This window comes from Psammomys obesus, unplaced genomic scaffold, assembly GCF_907164565.1.
Source record: "Psammomys obesus unplaced genomic scaffold, mPsaObe1.curated_primary_1811, whole genome shotgun sequence".
In the NCBI taxonomy this organism is placed as follows: Eukaryota; Metazoa; Chordata; class Mammalia; order Rodentia; family Muridae; genus Psammomys; species Psammomys obesus.
Genome location: NW_026596256.1, coordinates 3689695 through 3707221, shown reverse-complemented (window position 1 = coordinate 3707221; position 17527 = coordinate 3689695). Strand labels below are relative to the sequence as shown.

Genomic DNA, 17527 nt, shown 5'->3' with positions numbered 1-17527 from the left:
CTGGGTTCCAAGCCAGCCAGAATGACACAATGAGTACAAAAAAAAAGTAAATAGGTAAGTATAAATAAAACAAAATAAGATAGACCTCATTTCTCAAACTAATCTCAAAAGAAACCCATGCCTTGTCAATGAAATAAACTCTTTTAAAGCAATTTTTAAAATATGTTTACTTTCTATGACCTTTTTTTTTTTTTCTTTCCAACAAGTTGTTTGGGCTGGGGAGAGGTTACAAACACCTCTTAATCACTATGGCTCTTGGGACTTGTAGAGTGAAAACATGCAGTTCACAGAACGACCCCCCCCCCCCAGTGGCTGCAGCTGATCTAACTAGTAAGCAAATGATCCTGTGCTCGGCTGCCTCGCTGTGCCTCTGCCCCTGACAAATGTGCGAGGATGGTTAGAATGGCCAGCACTTTCACAAGGATGTGCAGGGTGTCCCGAGAGCTGGACCTGAACTGTACTTTTGCCCTGTGCTGTCGCTGCTATGTTACAGCTGTATTTTATTCGCTACATCCAAATCGGTCCTAGTTTTTAGTCTTGAGGGGTTTCCTTATGACTACCTGAGCGGAAGCAAGTAATTTTACTGGAGCAGTAAGCCAAATGCACAGCACAAATGCAGGATCTGCTTTCTTTTACAAATTACCTACGGTCCTTCCCCACCACAGCTTAAATTCTGAAGTACTCTTGTCTCTGCCTCTCCTGAGAGAGAGTCCCTGCTGATAATCAGGGACAACCACTAATTATATATGGATATCGAATATTGGTCGTGCCTTTAAAATAAACGCAGTGCACAGCTCTTGGTTTTGTTTTTGTTTGTGTAGTCTCTCTCTCTCCCTCTCCCTCTCTTTGGGAATTCTGCTAGCTGTAGGGTTACTATAGCTTGAATGGCGGTGGCCTTCCCCTCCTCTAAGGGCTGACTTCTTCATGGAACAGAAAGGCCTTTCTAAGCAGCTGTTAGTTACTCAGACGACCTCAGGCTTTAGCGTTGACCTTCTTATTGTTGTCGTAGCTGATGCCGCCTATGCCCTCGAGTATGTTCATAGGCAGGGGAAACACAATGGTGGAATTCTTCTCTGTGGCCACCGTGGTCAAGGTCTGGAGGTAACGCAGCTGGAGGGCGATGGGGGACTCGGTCAACACCATGGAGGCCGACTTCAGAGCCTTCGAAGCATTCATTTCTCCCTCTGCTGCAAGGACCTAAAACAAGAGAAACAAAAGTTGGCAATTGCGTGGTATCTGGGGCTTTCTCTTTCTGAGTTTGTATCCTCATGTTGCCATTTGTGTTTTCTCCGCTCACTTTCTTGGCAAGGACAAGACTGCACACATCCTTGAGGTTCTGAGAAAATTCAAGAAGTTTCACAAAGTGAGTGAGCTGTTTAGCTGTGGGTCTTGTTCTTTTGGTTGGGCTTTTTTTTTGTTGACTTGACTCAAACTGAGTCATCTGGGAAAGGGGAACCTTAACTGAGGCATTGCCTTCATTAAATTGCCTGTGGGAAAGTCTGTGGAGGCATTTCTGGATGAATGACTGATACGGGAGGGCGCAGCCTAATGCAGGCAGTGCCATCACAGGGCAGATGGACCTGGGCTACATAAGAAAGCAACCTGACCAAGCCATGAGGAACAAGCCAGTAAGCAGCACTCCTCCATGGCCTCTGCTTCAGCTCTTGTCTTGGCTAAAGCAAACACTTTTCCTTCTCGAGTTGATTTTGGTTGCAGTGTTTATTTCAGCAACAGAGAAGTTGACTAGGCCATGGGGGATAAGTAATACAAGTTATTAATCATCAATTTTTATTTTCATACAAACAGAAGCAGTGTCATTCGAGCAAAGGAATACTTGACCATCTAACCTGTGAATGGACTTGAGGCTCTTTGGGGTTTCACTGTTTGGATTCATTCTTAGAGAAATCCAAAGTTCAACTGGCTTTTTATGTAGTTTTTGCAAGATGACATTACTTTTATTTATTTAAATGTTTTTTATTATTATTAATGTATTAGTGTGTATGTGACCACAGCATGTGTGTGGAGGTTTGAGAACATTCAGGAATCAGTATTCCCCTATGGTGGATTACAGGGAGCCATCTCAGATAGCCAGGCTTGCATGGCAAGTGGCCTGCTGAGCCATCTCTCTATCTCTTATTTTTATGCCAGAATCGTTTCTATTCTCTGAGCTTTCGATCAAAGCACTAATGAGCCCCAGCCCAAGAACCCTCCGTGGGACTCTCTCTACTGATTGTTCTTTTAAATTCTAAGATACCCCAAACCCTGGCCAGAGCTCAACTGTCCCATCTGTGGGCACTTGCTTTCCATGTGCCAGAGGGGTCACTACTCAGGAGCTGCTGGTACTTAGTAGACACAACGGATATAACTAAGGAAAGAGCATAGAGAAAGCCTTTCCTAGCCACAGGCTGGTTTCCTATGAGTGATACGTGAAGGTTTCCAATCTCTCTCACTCCCGTAAGTCTATGCAGAAACAAAGGTCACAGCAGATTCTAGGACCCTGGGGCCAAGCTGAGTTTCTCATGTTCACATTCTAACCTGGCTTGTATTCGGTCACTCTTTTAAATTCAGCAACATTTATTATGTTTAAATAACAATGCTTAAAACATAAGCAGCAAGTTGGCCATTTCTGAAAAGTCAGCTTTACAGTGATGCTGCTGTCCGGACAACTCCAGGCTCTTCTTCACAGGATCTAAAATGCTTTGTTTTGTCACATTCTCTGGAAGACCTGATGACCCCTGTGTTGCTGACGACAACACGTTCAGCAAGCAATCTTAACCCAGTGCCAAGCTTCCTCAAGGTACATTAAACTGCTCACTGTCTTTTAGGGAACGTGTCAGGAAAGATAAATCTGTGGAAAGAATCCTTTTTTGGAACAATAATTGGGAGTCTCCTCTCCCTTCAGCCCCATGCTCCATGCTAATCCAGTGTTTCTTACCCGGGCCCTCGCTTCCCTGGTGGCCTCTGCCTCGGCTGCCATAGACCTCTGCAGCTGCACGGGAATCCGGACATCTTTGATTTCCACCCGGGCCACTCGGAGTCCCCAGAGCTCAGTGGCATCATCAAGCAAGGTCTGTTTCCAGAAGAAAACATCGATTAGAAGGCATTTGACTTGACCCAAGGTCCCGGTACATTTTGGGGATGCTGTCTTTTATAAACTCATTGAGCAAAATAGGAATTGAAGTGAATCCCCTTGAAGGGTTCGTGCACGAATCTTGAGCTGAGAGTATAGCTCTGTTGGAAGAGAACTTACCTAGTAAAAAGAAAGCCCTGGGTTTGATTCTCATGACCACAGAAACGGGGACGAGTGGTACATGCCTGTAGTCTCAGCACTTGAGAGGCCGAGGCAGGAGGATCACAAGTTCAAGATCATTCTCAGCTACACAAAGAATTCAAGGCTAACCAGGGATACACGAGACTGGATCTCTTTCTCATGCACACAAAATCTTGATAGACCACCTATTGGTCAACTAAAAGAATCCCCCCATGGAATCTCCCTAAGAAGTGATATGACCTCCTTGAAGATCTGAGTGGGTGTCCCAGACATCAGTGCACAGGCTCCTCAGACAGACCTGGATTTGTCCTGGCCGTACGATTAGCAGCTGTGAATCACTTCACCAGCTTGATAACCCGAGCCTCAGTTTCTCTCCCCTAGGCTTCCGGTCAGCTTTGTCACATGGGTTGGGGGTGACACACATGTCACCAGTGCTAAAAAATGACCTATTGGTCACTACTGAATATTTACCCCCCCAAATCCTTGTCTTGTTTTCTTAACCCTCTACCTTGGAATAGTAAGATATAGACTTTTAAAGCAAGCGATGTTTCGAGCACATTTTAGTATGTGGTAAAAGTCTGTCCTTTATGCAGACTTTAAACGGTAGAAGACGTGCTGCGGGTCACCCCAGAGAGACACAAGGACGAGTGGACAGCTAAAGAGGAGGGTGCTCTCTCCCCTGCGGACTGTGACTCTTCGTGACCCCAGGGGTGGGTGAGACTGCCGAAGATGCTTGAGATCTGGCTTTCGGTTGTCAGATTTTCAGAGCTCTTACTGATGCTGTGTGGAGCCCTGAGGAGGAACCGACAGGTACTCGTCCAGCCTACCTTACAGGCTGCAAAGGGAGCCATGACGGATTCAGAGAGGAGGCTCAAAATCACAAAGTCACAAACATAAGGAATGCAGAAATGAGATTTATAGACTAGAATATGGCAGTGATGAGGCCAGATTTGCTGCACACTCCATTGTTATTATGGGTGATTACTGACACGGGTATAGTGTGAGGCTTGCATTGTGCACATATTGCTCTGTTTTGCTACCTCAAGTGAGTTTTCCTAGTTTACTCCACTGAAATGTAGGAGTCCAGGGACTGCCTGATGAGGGTTGTTCTTCTTTTAGGGTAGTTTAAACTGAAAATAAATATGGCTTGTAACCTCTTTTTTTTAAAAAAAAAGGTTAAGTGTGCCATGTTTAGTCATAATTTCTAATTTAAAGAGAAAAGGGTAAGAGAAGCAATTCTCAAAACTCCCTCCTCCCATGAAAACGTTTCGTGTTTTAAAACATTTACATCTATGCACCACATGTGTGCCTGGTGCCCAAGGAGACCAGAAGAGGGCATCAGGTCCTCTGGAACTGGAGTTACAGATGGCTGTGAGTCACCCTGCGGGTGCTGGGAGTCAAACCCAGGTCCTCTGCAAGAACAGCAAGCTCTCTCGATGGCTGAGCTATCTCTCCAGCCCCCATGCAGATCTTTAAATCTATACTCTGTGATGGCAGACAGATGGTATTAGCAGAAGTGAGGAAACCCATCTTGACAATGCAGCTCTCTCTGGGCCAGGGACTCTGCACTATTGACATTGATAGTCATGGACCTGAGATGAGGGAATTCAAGATGTGGGCTCTTAGTACTTCCGTCTTTACCTGGATGCTATGAGCGATCTCTTCTCGCCCAGCCAGGATCTGGGATAAGGTCTGTGTTCCTAAGACATTTCTCAGAGTGGTCTGAGCCAGCAGAAACGTGGCCTGGTGAACATCATTCACGTTAGCCACGGCTGAGACTGCACTGTAGATCCTATAATAGACCACGCCGTCCACTTGGGTGGTCACGGAATCCCTCGTGAGAATCTGCAAGGCACAGACAGGGTAGAACCACATTATATTACCTTGAACAGCAGAGAGGCCACCAACCTCAGAGTCCTCCCTCACAGAAGAGCATCAATAATGGCAACTCGTGCCACCAATTGCCAAACATCGTGCTGGCTTCAGAATAACATCTCACAGCTAAATGACTGTTCAGCTTTGGTCCCTACCTATCTCTGTAGCTTCAACTTAGAGTAGCGGTTCTCAGCCTTCCTAAAGCCCTCTAATACATTTTCTCAAATTGTGGTGACCCCAACCACAAACTTATATTGTTGCTACTTTATACCTGTAACTTCGTGACTGTTATAAATCATAACGTAAATATCTGATATATGATTCACAGGGGTCAAGATCCACAGGTTGAGAACCTCTTATTTAAGAGCCTTCTTACCTCCCACAGGCAAAAGCCCCACCATCTTCTCCTTCCAAACAGACATAAAATTCGTATCCTGTTGTCTCCTTGGTGTGCAGTTCTCATCAAAGGAAGGAAGCAGCAATGCTTCTTAGGAAACATAGATGTCACCAGAGACCATGCTCTCCACTCAAGCAAAGCTAATGCTTTTAGCTTTACAGAGGCTTAGATCAGGCCTTCTGCAACGTGTGATCTCTTTGTCTCTCCCCTCTCCCCCTCTTTCTCCATCCCTCCCTTGCAATCTGAAAATTATCAACTGTAGAGCAACAACAGTGGCTTTCCAACAGTGTGTACAATGGCACACATCGGAAGCTGGTCCCCTCTGCCTCTTGAGAGCCCATGGTAAATGATAGGTACCCGGGGCCTTGTTTGCTTTCCTGCCTGTTTGCCACTCTAACTGTCCCCTGTCCTCCATCTTTCCTGCACTTTCTTCTCTTCCTAGATATCTTTGGTTAAAATGGGGCAACATGGAAGTCAATATTGTTTCTCTTCTCTGGGACCCAGTTGCTGGTCTGGACCACTGATTCGTACTATTTCAAGAATTATGTGAAGTTTAGATTCAGGTGGGTCCTGTGTAGCCTCTGTATTGTCCAGACACTTATTCTGTTCCAACACACAAACAGACAGCAAATATGAAGAGCAGAGGTAAAGGGAAGTCATGCAGCTGTTTCTAAAAGCGGCTCTGAGAAGGCTGTGAAGAGCACAGCCTAACCAGCCTGTGCCCTCCAGCGGGTCCGCTCAACTTTCCCTTCAAGAACCTCCCATCTCCACTCAGCTTCTCGACCAACGCTAGGCCTTCCTCCACCGAGCCTGTTCAATGCTTTCAGCCTCTCAACCCCTCCTTCCGGTTCATTCTCCTTTGGCGAAAAGAAAAGCCACCGGAAGCAATTCAAGCAGGCTGTGGGGTGGAATGGGAATTAAGTCAAGCTAATATTACGCCCATGTCGTAGAAAATAAAAGAAAACCAGGGTTTTATTTCTAGTAACTCTTGTTTAATTTCCTACCTCTTGTGGAGGAATGTTGCAAGTAACTGTTCGAAGGTCGACTTTGACGAACACATCAATGCAGGGCAGGACCAGAATCAAACCTTTGAAAGAATGAAATCGATCTAAAATCTGACCTATTCAAAAGAATGGCAAGGCCAGTCTTCTAGATATGTTGAGCCGTTTTTGTAATGCTGTATGCGCTTCACAGATCTTCAGTACAAACACATCAACTTTGGTGAAGGTGACTCATTCTGATTGGTCAATAATTAAAGCAAATTAATTATTTAAGAATTAAGGACCTCTGGTAAAACACTAAGGTCCCTGACACATGTGTTGTTATTTTGAGGTTAACTTACCAAGTAGATTTAGGCACTTGGTTTCCTAATGATAAAGACTCAAGTTTGTCTCCTGACACCAGTCTTAGAACCATGAAGAATGCTGAAGGAATACTGCAGTAAAGTCTTTCATCCAGTCTCAGTTACTCAAGAAGGAGGCTGAGGTAGGAGGATTACAAGTTTAAGTCCTGCCTGGGCTACCTAAGGAGTCCAAAGCCAGCTGGGACAACTTAAAGTTTTCTCAAAAAGTTAGGAAAACATAGTTTTTAATGCCTGGGGTAGCTCAGTGGTAGAGCACTTGGCACTTGGCTAGCACAGTCTTCCAGAGGCTCAGATTCCCTGCAAACAGCAGAGGTCAGGACTGAGAATGACCGGGTCTCCAGAGCTGTGTTCAAGTACAGTGGATCACTTCCAATTCCCAGTAGTGAGTACTCGGCCTTACTACTGAGTAGGAAGTACTGAGATTGCTGAGTAAGTGAGTACTTACTGAATAGTAAGTACCAGGTCAGGGAAGGGCAATGTAAGAAACCCCACCTGAGAACACTGGAGGTCCTCAGCTTTACCCTGGAGGTCCTTCAGAAGGACCACAGGCATGAGGCATGTCAGCAAGATGAGGACGTGGAGTCAGTTCCATCAATCAGGAAATCTCTTTGTTACCATGTTTTTGAGGCACAAATCAGCATTCAGTTTGAGTGAGGAGCCAGCAGCATTTGCTGAGAATGCTGTGGATTTGGTTATTAACACATAGTATTTCGCGCTTTATTTTCTATTCTAAAGCTTCCTGTGTCCTCTGGTTAGAATCCCTACCCTACTACCTCTCTCTCTCTCTCTCTCTCTCTCTCTCTCTCTCTCTCTCTCTGTGTGTGTGTGTGTGTGTGTGTGTGTGTGTGTGTGTGGTCACTGGTTAATCCCAAGCTCCTGAGAACTACCTTGACTTCAGTGTCGGCCAATCCTGTGCCTGGTACCATTTACCCATCTGCCCTGAGCTTCCATTGCCACAGATGCAGAAGATGCAGTGAAGATAAAGCACAAGTCACTGTGATAACAAAGCAAAGTACTCAGCACCATGCCAGGCACCCTCGAGCTCTTCTCATTAACGCTTTTATTACTAAAGAGTAATTTGCCATTTGCACAAGCGTTAGCAATTTGACTTGTTTCCCTCTGGTCCTCATGATGTTCTGAGGTAACCCTTCAGCCCCAGAGACATATATGACGGGGTTTATTATCCTGGGACTCTTAGCAGAGAAACCTTTTGGGAGAATTCATTTAAGAGGGCCATATTCTCCTCTGGAGTTCTCCAAGTGGTGCCTGTTTTCTGCCTCTCTCCCTGCTCCAGCTTTATTTTAGCATACCTCTTAGGCCCATCAGATGGGAAGCATGAGGGAAGAGAGTGGGCTTGATTACTCTTCATCGGTAGTCGCTAGCACTGGTGTCTTGATTAATGTATAAAAGCATCCATAAAAAAGGAATCACTGCCTCATTCCCAGGCTATTTATGAAATCAGACAAAAGTTAAATTATCCAAAATAGTAAATACTCAGTCACAAGATTATCCTTGGAAGTTTCTTGCAGTCTTTTTTTTTTTTTCTCAATGTATAGCATGTAAGAACACACAGTGTTGTTGATTCATGGTCAAGTACAGAGTTTCGCCTTCCATAAAAGCCTCCTTTTCCCCCATCCTCACCCCAGATCTTACAGTGTGGTTGGGGAAGACAATTTTACTCAAATGAAGTACGGGAGAGGGCAGGGAGCAAGTGTTATCAGAGATATATGACTAATGGTCACTGTTTTGTGAAAGTCCTTCCTAGCAATGATATTAAAGCCAATCACATGAAACTGTAATTGTCGTAAGTCAAAACAAATAAAGCGATTTTTGGTTTAAGAGAAGCTGGGAAGCAAGAACGCTGTGGGTCCTCCGCTTTACCCTACCCCAGAGGTTTTTACTCTTTATAAGGATGGCTAGGGCTTTATTGCCCGACACCTCCCATCCCCATCCCCAATCAAAAGATCATCTTATAATTTCAATAGTTTGTAACATTTTTTCCTTCTGAGAGTTGTGAAGAGAGCATGGAAAGAAAGGGGGTACCCGGCATTAGGTGCTGGAAATCTTTTGTTTACCTCCAGCCATTGGGACTCTCAGTGACAAATCGTTAAAGCTATACTGGTCTCAGGGTCTTCATTTTCAAAATTAGAGGACAAGTCACATCTGATGTCTGACCCCTCCCGTTATCCCTCCGCTCACCACAAGAAGATATATATATATATATGTACGTATGTATGTGTATCTGCTAGCCCTTCCCAAAGAAAATAACATCCAGCTCCTTGAATAGTCCATGTGAGTGTTTATGGTCTGCATGGGCCATTTACTCTCTTCCTTTGTTCCCTGGACCTGGCTCTTCGCAGCTCTGGGAATAAATGACATCCGGTCAGTGTTACCCATTCATTGGACTACTCAGGGGGTGGGTCATAAAGCAGGTTCATATTTCAGAATGCCCAAACTGGTGGTCTCCCCCACCGACATGCGGGATGGAGCGACACCTGTCCACTGCCTGAAACACAAGGTCTCCAGTTTTCTGTTTCACTTGGACCCTCACTACATGCTGCTGGTGGTAGTAGTGGTAACGGATGTCCGTACCTGGTCCCTTGGCTTTATCAGCTTGGATGCGTCCCAGTCTGAAGACAACAGCACGTTCGTACTCCTTAATGATCTGAGGAATTAAGGGAGAACCTTTAGTCCTACTGTCCATCAGTTCACAGGGAGATACCCACCTGTTTCCCAGGGCATTACCTTCAAGCACATCCATATGGAGATTGGGAAGGTAATGAGCATCAACAGGACGGAAAGAGAAAACAGAATCCAGCCACACACACCAAGCTGGCTTTTGTTGGTGCCTGGAAAGTGAGAAAGAAGCAAGCTTGTAATCAAAGTGATTCGTGGCGAAGCCATCAGGCAGATGAGGAGGAGAGTATCCTGACACTGCCCAAGCCTGGCAGGAATAAAGAGCAAACCTAAATCCATCCACACCGTGAATCTCGTTACACACAGCTCCACACACCCATCGCCCCCAGCTCCCAACATACACACCACACACACAGAATGTTTTGTGCGGGGGGGGGGGGGGGTTCTAAATTGAATCAATCTGTCTCTTCCAATAATCCACTCAGCAATCAACAGTGACAATCACTGTTATGTTTTCATAGGGTCAACATGGTTGATCATTATCCAAACATGAAAAGGTATCTTGCAGTGTGACCATGAACCACTCATATCTGAACCCTCTGATTCTTGGGTCCCTTGAACTCTCCAGATAAAATTCAAAACAAGCCCAGATGTTGGTAAGCAGGCGCTATTCTCCCTCGAGAGGAGAGTGATGTGCATGTGAAAAAACGTCGTAGAACCCCTGGGTGTGAGTTTCTATGCGAAGTCTCTCACGTGCCGACTCCAGAGCTTTACACAGTCCATTCCAAAAGAGGCTTCTGGGTCTGGTATCACCATGATTAAGATGGGGATAGAAGTTACCTACTTTGGAAGATCCTATAAAAGCTAAATGATGCTACGCTTACATGGGCCTAGACCCATGCCTCGATGTGTGTGTCTGTATGTATGTGTGTGCATTTGTATCTGTGTGTCTGTATGTATGTGCACGAATGTGTTGTGAATTTGTATGTGTTTTTATCTCTCTGTGTGTGTCTGTTCTGTTTGTGTATGTCTGTGTATCTGTAAGTGTGTGTGTTTGTATCTCTGTGTGTTTGTACCCTGTTATTTCCACTTTACTAATGGATAGAAAATCTACAAACTTGTTGAGCAGCTTTGCAATAGAAGAAACTGATTTCAATTCTTCAGTCACTTAACTCCTTGTAGCTTTAGTCACATCGATGACAATTTCTTGTTCATAAAGGGTGTGTATCTGGCCAAGCTTCTCATGTCAGAATTCTTTACAGCCATCCTTCTACCTCCTTTGCAGTCCTCTCTTCCCTTGTTCCTTGGCGGCCACCTCCATTCTCATCCCTGAATCTCTTCAGGTTGAGTCACGTCTTCCACCTGAACATTAGAACTGTGTTTGCCACCACCCTGGCAATCCCAGCAGCCCTGCTGCCCAGGTTAGAGATTCAGGTCATGACCTCCTCCTTATTCATCTACCAAAGTCTCTTTGGTACTTCCACAGATACATTGGGACCTAAGATTGTTATTTATTTATTTAAGAGAGTTCTGGGTTTTGTTTTTACAGACAGTGATGTGATGAAAGTTTTAAAAGTATCTCTTTTATGCACGTTCATAGACGAAGTCCCTGGACCCTGGTAGTGTATATATTTGTTTATAGAGGTATATAATCTAATCAACAGCCAAAGCCCCGAAAGGAGTTTGAACCAATCCCTGCTCTCCATACAACTGCCATGAGCCTCCTTCTGCATGACCTGAGCTCATGCTTGAGATTGTTTCAGACCTGATGGGAGATTATCTTCATTTTAGAGATACATTTAGTATTTGAAACCTTTGTTCTTGTTTCTTTTTCTTTTTTCCTTCTTTCTTCTCTCTCTTTCTTTCTTTTTTTTTCTTTCTTCCACTTTTTGACAGGGACTCTCTATGTAGCTCTAGCTGTCCTGGAACTTTCTATGTAGACTGAGCTGGCTTTGAACTTAGATCCAACTGCTTCTGCCTCCTGAGTGCTGGAATCAAAGGCATGCACCACTATGCCCAGCTCAAAGCTTTGGATTAACAGAGTTTTATAAAGTATTCTGTACAGGGACTACATGCACATGAAGATCACACTAGGAACATCAATGGCTCATCTGTCTACTCTAACACGCTAACTCCTGAAACACCAACCTCTGCAGTCTCGGGGCTGCTCTGAGGCAAACGTGTTACACCTGTGCAGGATAAAATGACGCTCTGCAGCTGGTGAGATGGCTCGGGGGCTAAAGGTGCCTACACCAAGCCTGATGACTGTGGTTTGATTCTTGGGGCAAGAATCCACCCTTGCAAGTTGCCCTCTGACCTCCATGTCTGCACTGTAGTGTGTGATGCAACCACCCAAAGAAACAAATAAACATAATAAAATATAAGACATTAGGTGTTTTGTGCTCACAGAGTCATTATTGCATCTTATTTGCTAGTGATTTTTAGTATTAATACAGCCTTATATGAGTTCTCACTGAAGAAATTCAAAGCTTAGGACTTAAGCTCCCCTAACTACCTACCTCCTTCTCAGCTCCACATTTATCCCGAGAAGAAAAATAATTGTCACTGATTTGTGTCTGCCTTTACAGGCCGATTTCCAGGTATTTGTATACATACTCTAGAGGTGACAATCTGTTCTCCCACACGTCTTAGAGTGGGCAGCTTCCTGTCCTGTCTATCGCAAATAGTGTTTGGTTTCCTTTGCCTCAGAGCTCACAGAGTTTTTAGTCTCCAAAGCTAAACACTTAAGTCTTACACCCACTGTCATTTTACACCATGTTTTCATTTTTTAAAAATTGCACAGACTGGAGATCCAACTAAAGACCTAAGAGCCAACTAATTCTGAAATGAAAAACTTAAGCCTTGCCCTACCCACTCAGAAAGAAAAGCATAGAAATCTATCATAGAACCAGCCCATGGGCAGACAGGACATGAGCCGAGCTGAAAAGCCAGACCCTGGGTGGCCACATGTTCTAATCAAGACAGCTGAACACCAAAGCCAGAGATGCCATGGCAGTCACATGATCTGTTTCCCACACGAGCATCCTCCTCTGCCGCATGATTACAGCGGCAGCTGGTTGGGAGGGGTCGATAAGACGATGTATGTAAAGGATCTACGAGCCTCACCTGTGAGGTAGTGAAACCCTGATAGTTGTCCAAGGTTTTGAACCTGTGTGCATGTGAGATTTAGAAAATTAAAGAGAGAGAGGAGCGAGAGGAAAGAGAGAGGGAGAAAAATGAGAGAGACAGAGAGATAGAGACACACTCAGAGAGAGAGGAAAGGAAGAGGAGGAGGAGAAGGAAGTTTAGAACTGCCCATTCAGAACCGTGCAGTCATTCATGCTGATAACCCCCAGTACGTGTGCAGCTGAGCCAGGTCCCTCAGTTGAAGTCCATTCTAGGTTATGTATCAACACCCCATCTCAACAATAACAGCAAAAGAACCTTCTCAGTCAGAGTTGGTTGGAGATGAAGACCACGAGTGCCCCTCCACCTGTACTCCTCTCTCCAAAGGCCTGATCCCACCGGTCAGGAAAAAGACCCAAATGCATCGGCGGTGCCCAAGCCTGACACTCAGCAGGCCAGGCTTGGCACCCAGGCTCGGGAACATCAGGAGGTCAGCTTTCGGCAGCTGAGCCCTTTGTGGTCTGCTCTACAGTTCCAGGGATGGAAACATGGGTCCAGGGGAAGCCCCCCACCCCAGAGGTCTGCCCTTTTCCACAGACCTGTGTCCCTCACTCCCACTCACATCCCACATGTTCCTCTACCTCAGTGTTGAGCTCAGACATCACCTTTTCTTCTAGAAAGGTCTTCCTCTACCCACCATCACCACCGCCCCCATGTGCTCTACAGCCCATTGTGAGTTCCAGCTGCTTCCTGTGTCTTCCCTCTAAATAGTTAGTGCTTCAAAAGGGGCCGTTATGCTCCTTGCTTCCTCCTGGCTCACAGTAGAAGCCAATGTGTGAGTGAGGGTCCTCTCTAGCGCATTCTGAAGTCTCAGAAAGATGCAGCCCCACAGGTTAGATGTATGGGTCAGTTAGAAGTTCTTGTCGGAAATAATGATCCAGCAGAAGAGATTCTGTCTCTCTCGAGACTTAATTAACCCAATAAGCATAAGCCACTGCTTTCCTCCATTCCATCATGCTCCTACTATTCTGTATCTCACCCCCACATCCTTATGAGAATGTGCGCTTGTATCACTCTCCTCTGCATCACTCTCCTCCGTCCCCCACACTCCCCTGGCTTCCAGGCCTCTTCGTCTGAGACAACAGCGCTTCCAACAAGCACAGATATTTCATCCTTAAGATTTATCTCCAGAGAGTCTCACAACAGTTTCATGTATGCCATCTGCAAATAGCAAACACCCTGGCAGATGCACAGTATTGTACTTTTAAGTAAGTTTTATTAATTAGTCATGGACAGGGTCCCATGTGCCCCAGGCTGGCTTTAAACTGCTATGTAGCTGAAGATGAGACTGTGAGCTTCTGATCCTCCTTCCTTCACCCTCCAAGTGCTGGGGTTACTGGTGTGCACCTCACACTTGCTGAGGACTGAACCCAGGGCTTTATACCTGCTAGGCAAGTACTCTGTCTATTGAGCTGTATCCTCAGCCCACATGTGTTTTTATAGTTTATGAAGGATGTGAGAATATTTATAGGATGATATTTACAGGGGGAAAATGGTATGGCATAAAACCATTTTGCCAACACATTTGCGTACATTTGTGCAAATGTATGCACCAAAAGAATTCTGAAAGAAAATGAAAATAAATGTTTCTGAGTGGTGAGAACATAATAGTTCTGAATTAAAAACTATTTTGATGTTTTGATTTTTAAAGATTTTATTTATTTTTATTTTATGTGTATAGGTGTTTGCCTTCGTGTATGTGTGCCAGTGCATGCAGCATTTGAGGAGGCCAGCAGAGGACACCAAATGCCCTGGAACTGGAGTTCCAGATGGCTGTGAACCACAGTATGTGGGTGCTGGGAACCAAACTGAGGTTCTCTTCAAGAGCAGCCAGTGCTCTTAACAGCTGACCCATTTCTCCAGCCCACTACTTCTGTTTTCTTAATTTTACATATATTTATGCTTTTATAAAAAAGATTTTAAATAAAAAATACATCTAGTAAATGTTCTTCCTCCTTCCCTCTCCTTATCCCTTTCTCTCTCCTTTGCTTCGTGTTCTGTTAAGACACAGTGTGTAAAATGGAACCCTGGCAGCTTCTATGATCTTTCTGTAGAAAATCACAACCATAAAACCCCGGGGGCAACACTGTTTCACAGCAGCTATAATTCATCTTTCCTGCCTGCCTGTTCCTCCAAAATGGGCAAAGAGCTTTCACCAAGGAACAGTTTTAAGCAATGCATAAATATGCCAAAAAGAACACGGACACTCAACACAGTTTCAAACTGGTGACGTAGCCTCTGGGAACCAGTCTGGATGCAACTTCTCGAGCCCAGACATACCCGAAGTACCAGGATTTCATAGATGTACGTGCTGACACACAGGAGCCTACACTTCTTACAAAGTTCCCAGAAGATGCCAGTGTTAATCCTGATCAGAACACCCAATGCTTAGACATCTGATTCCAGATAACTTTTAACTCTCTGGTGAAAAAGAGAGGGTCAGGACAGAATGTCAACAGCTGGTAAACAGTGGTGTGCTAGCAAGCGCTTTGGCCATAGGCTTTCTGGGTATGGGAAGCTCTAATTTGCAACATTTGCCACAGTGTAAATACCATCCCATCACCAAGGGACTCCAACCCACCCTTGTAAATTGTAAATCATGAATTTGGCATTACAGAGGCATATACACAGCTTTCCAAAACAAAACAAAACAAACAAACAAACAAAAAAAAAAAACAGTGGCTCCATCTGGAGTGATGGTGACGACTTAGCTGTTCAGTTCCCTCGCCATTACAAGTGAGTGCACATCCCCACATTGCTGGAAAGACTAACATAACACTACCTCCTGACCACATTGGAGCTGGAGCAGGAGAAGAGCCACATTGCATCTCATAGGTATTTTCAAAAGCACAGGAAACACAGGCCTGATTCTGTTTCTTCTGCAGGAGTACAAGTTTATCGATTGATTAAAAGATCTAAACTACAAAAACTTACGAACACCCTAAGATGCCTCCTTGTTGAGGCAGCTTCACCTGTACCCTCTGCTCAGGGGTGCCTTGCCCTGTTAGAACGGAAATCAAAATTCTTTTGGAAACACTTGCTTAAAAAGGCGAGGACCAGCATGGCACATACCTATGATATGAACACTCCAGAGGCTGAAGCAGGAGGATAGCCAAACCTAATATATAAAGTGTGAAGCCAAGTCCCCATTCCCACCCTCCAAAAGAGCCCTATAAGGCTGATCCATTGATTGGAGTTTTTTCATTGTTAAGAGTTTCTAAGTCCAGAATGTTTAAGTGCAGAGGCAAAATTAACTTGGGAACTCTTCATCTCCGTTAATACCCACTCACACCCCAGCTCTGCGTCTGCCCCAACATCAAGGTGAATATCAGGTCAACTCTTTGGAATGATACATTCTACCTCTACTCTGCTGCAAACTGTCTGCCCAGGTCCCACCAATGTATTTAGGAAATGTCTTGATCTAGGTATAGGAATTTCTTTTCCTCTCTAAGTATAAAAACTTTATAAAACCATTTCCACAGTGGAACATATTATTTAGGGAAGCTCAAATCCATGTTCACTTGTATTAGGCTCAAAAAATCAGCTTATTCCTTTTGAGAAGAAAGCTGTATTTTTCATTGATGATACCGAGACTCTGACTCCTAGAAAAAAAATAAAAGGAGGAAAAGAGCAAAGACTGCATCCTGCAGTCCCAAATCTTAGGAGGGGAAGGCAGGGGGTTCAGTGGTGGCCTGAGCTACAAGGCATATTCAAATGATGTGTAATGTTTTAAGGCCATCAGTATTGATATGCCTATTTCAAGAAAAAAAGACTGTTTTCCAACTTGGGTACACATCAGTTTTTCTTTTCTGAATTGACAATACCAGATACCTTCTCAGCTTCCAGCTTGAAATAAGAGTTTTGTAACTGAAGGTTACAGAGCATAGTTTAAATTCCACGCCTAGACACCCCCCTAACCCCACACCACCACTGTCACTTTACCAAATTCCTAAACTCCCCAAGACCATTTTTTTTTCCATTTGTAAAATGATAGTGAGGACTTCCCTCATGATTGTCAGCTCTGAGAAGGTAGGAGGATCAAACACTTTCCACTCAGTACTAAGCAAAGCACTTGGTGCTTACAGGTTAAGTCTTTCTCAGCTTCTCTCCCTTTATCTGAAATTATGCGGCTTAAACTAGCTTTCTTCTTAATCATAGTGTCACCAGACACAGTTGAAGTTGGAGGAAAGCCAGCCTCCATCATATCTTTGCTATGTAAGGTGAAGAAATCAATGTCAAGATAAAGCACTGCCTATTTGACTACAAAGCGAGTGAAGGAGAGAGCAAGTTACAGAGCACCATTCAAAACCAAAGAGCGCTAATGTAAAGAGTGAGTATGAAACAAGGGGTTCCACATAGATTTGGGGCCTCCCTCATTCTTCATCGCCCCTTCTCTCTTTGAGGTGGGGTCATGCTACAAAGCCCAGGCCAGCCTTGAACTCACAGCAATTCTGCCTCAGCCTTCAGGGTTCTGGGATTACAGGCATGCCGAGTTGAAGTCGGTTTCAGTCGGTACACCCGTGAGCAGTACTCCACCCCTGCTCTGGTCAACGTGTCTGTAGCATTCAGAGAGGCCGAAGGAACCTACCCACTAAATTGTCCTTATCCGGTTTCTCAGGTGAATCCATCTCATTCTTGAGAGGCTTTTCAAATCTTGCAGATGGTCCTGGGTCGGGATCCAAACCTGGTTGCAGGCATCAGCTCAGAGGTGTGGAGAGAGGAAGACAGAGCGAGGAAGGCTCCCTCTCCTGGCAGATACCCTGAGGGGTGGTAACCCTGGTGCAAGGAGCCTAGAAAC

At 44.8% G+C, this 17527-nt stretch overlaps 1 protein-coding gene across 1 annotated transcript; it reads right to left on the bottom strand.

The window, feature by feature from the left end:
* Positions 1 to 413: 413 nt before the first annotated feature.
* On the bottom strand, positions 414 to 17396 carry Stoml3 (stomatin like 3). Its single transcript, XM_055596858.1, has 7 exons — positions 17318 to 17396; positions 9652 to 9755; positions 9499 to 9571; positions 6548 to 6630; positions 4913 to 5116; positions 2936 to 3070; positions 414 to 1197 (listed from the first exon to the last, which is right to left on the bottom strand). The coding sequence occupies exons 1-7, from the start codon at positions 17355 to 17357 to the stop codon at positions 973 to 975; spliced, it is 864 nt and encodes a 287-aa protein (XP_055452833.1). The 5' UTR covers positions 17358 to 17396; the 3' UTR covers positions 414 to 972.
* Positions 17397 to 17527: the final 131 nt, after the last annotated feature.

What these genes read in the sequence shown, in the direction of transcription:
- Stoml3 (XM_055596858.1), bottom strand. Translation starts at nt 17,357, where the DNA reads ATGGATTCACCTGAGAAACCGGATAAGGACAATTTAGTGG. An exon ending in TGATAAAGCCAAGGGACCAG is followed by an intron (nt 6,631 to 9,498) that starts GTACGGACATCC and finishes ATTCTTTCAAAG; the next exon opens with GTTTGATTCTGGTCCTGCCC. An exon ending in CCAGGGAAGCGAGGGCCCGG is followed by an intron (nt 1,198 to 2,935) that starts GTAAGAAACACT and finishes CTCTTGTTTTAG; the next exon opens with GTCCTTGCAGCAGAGGGAGA.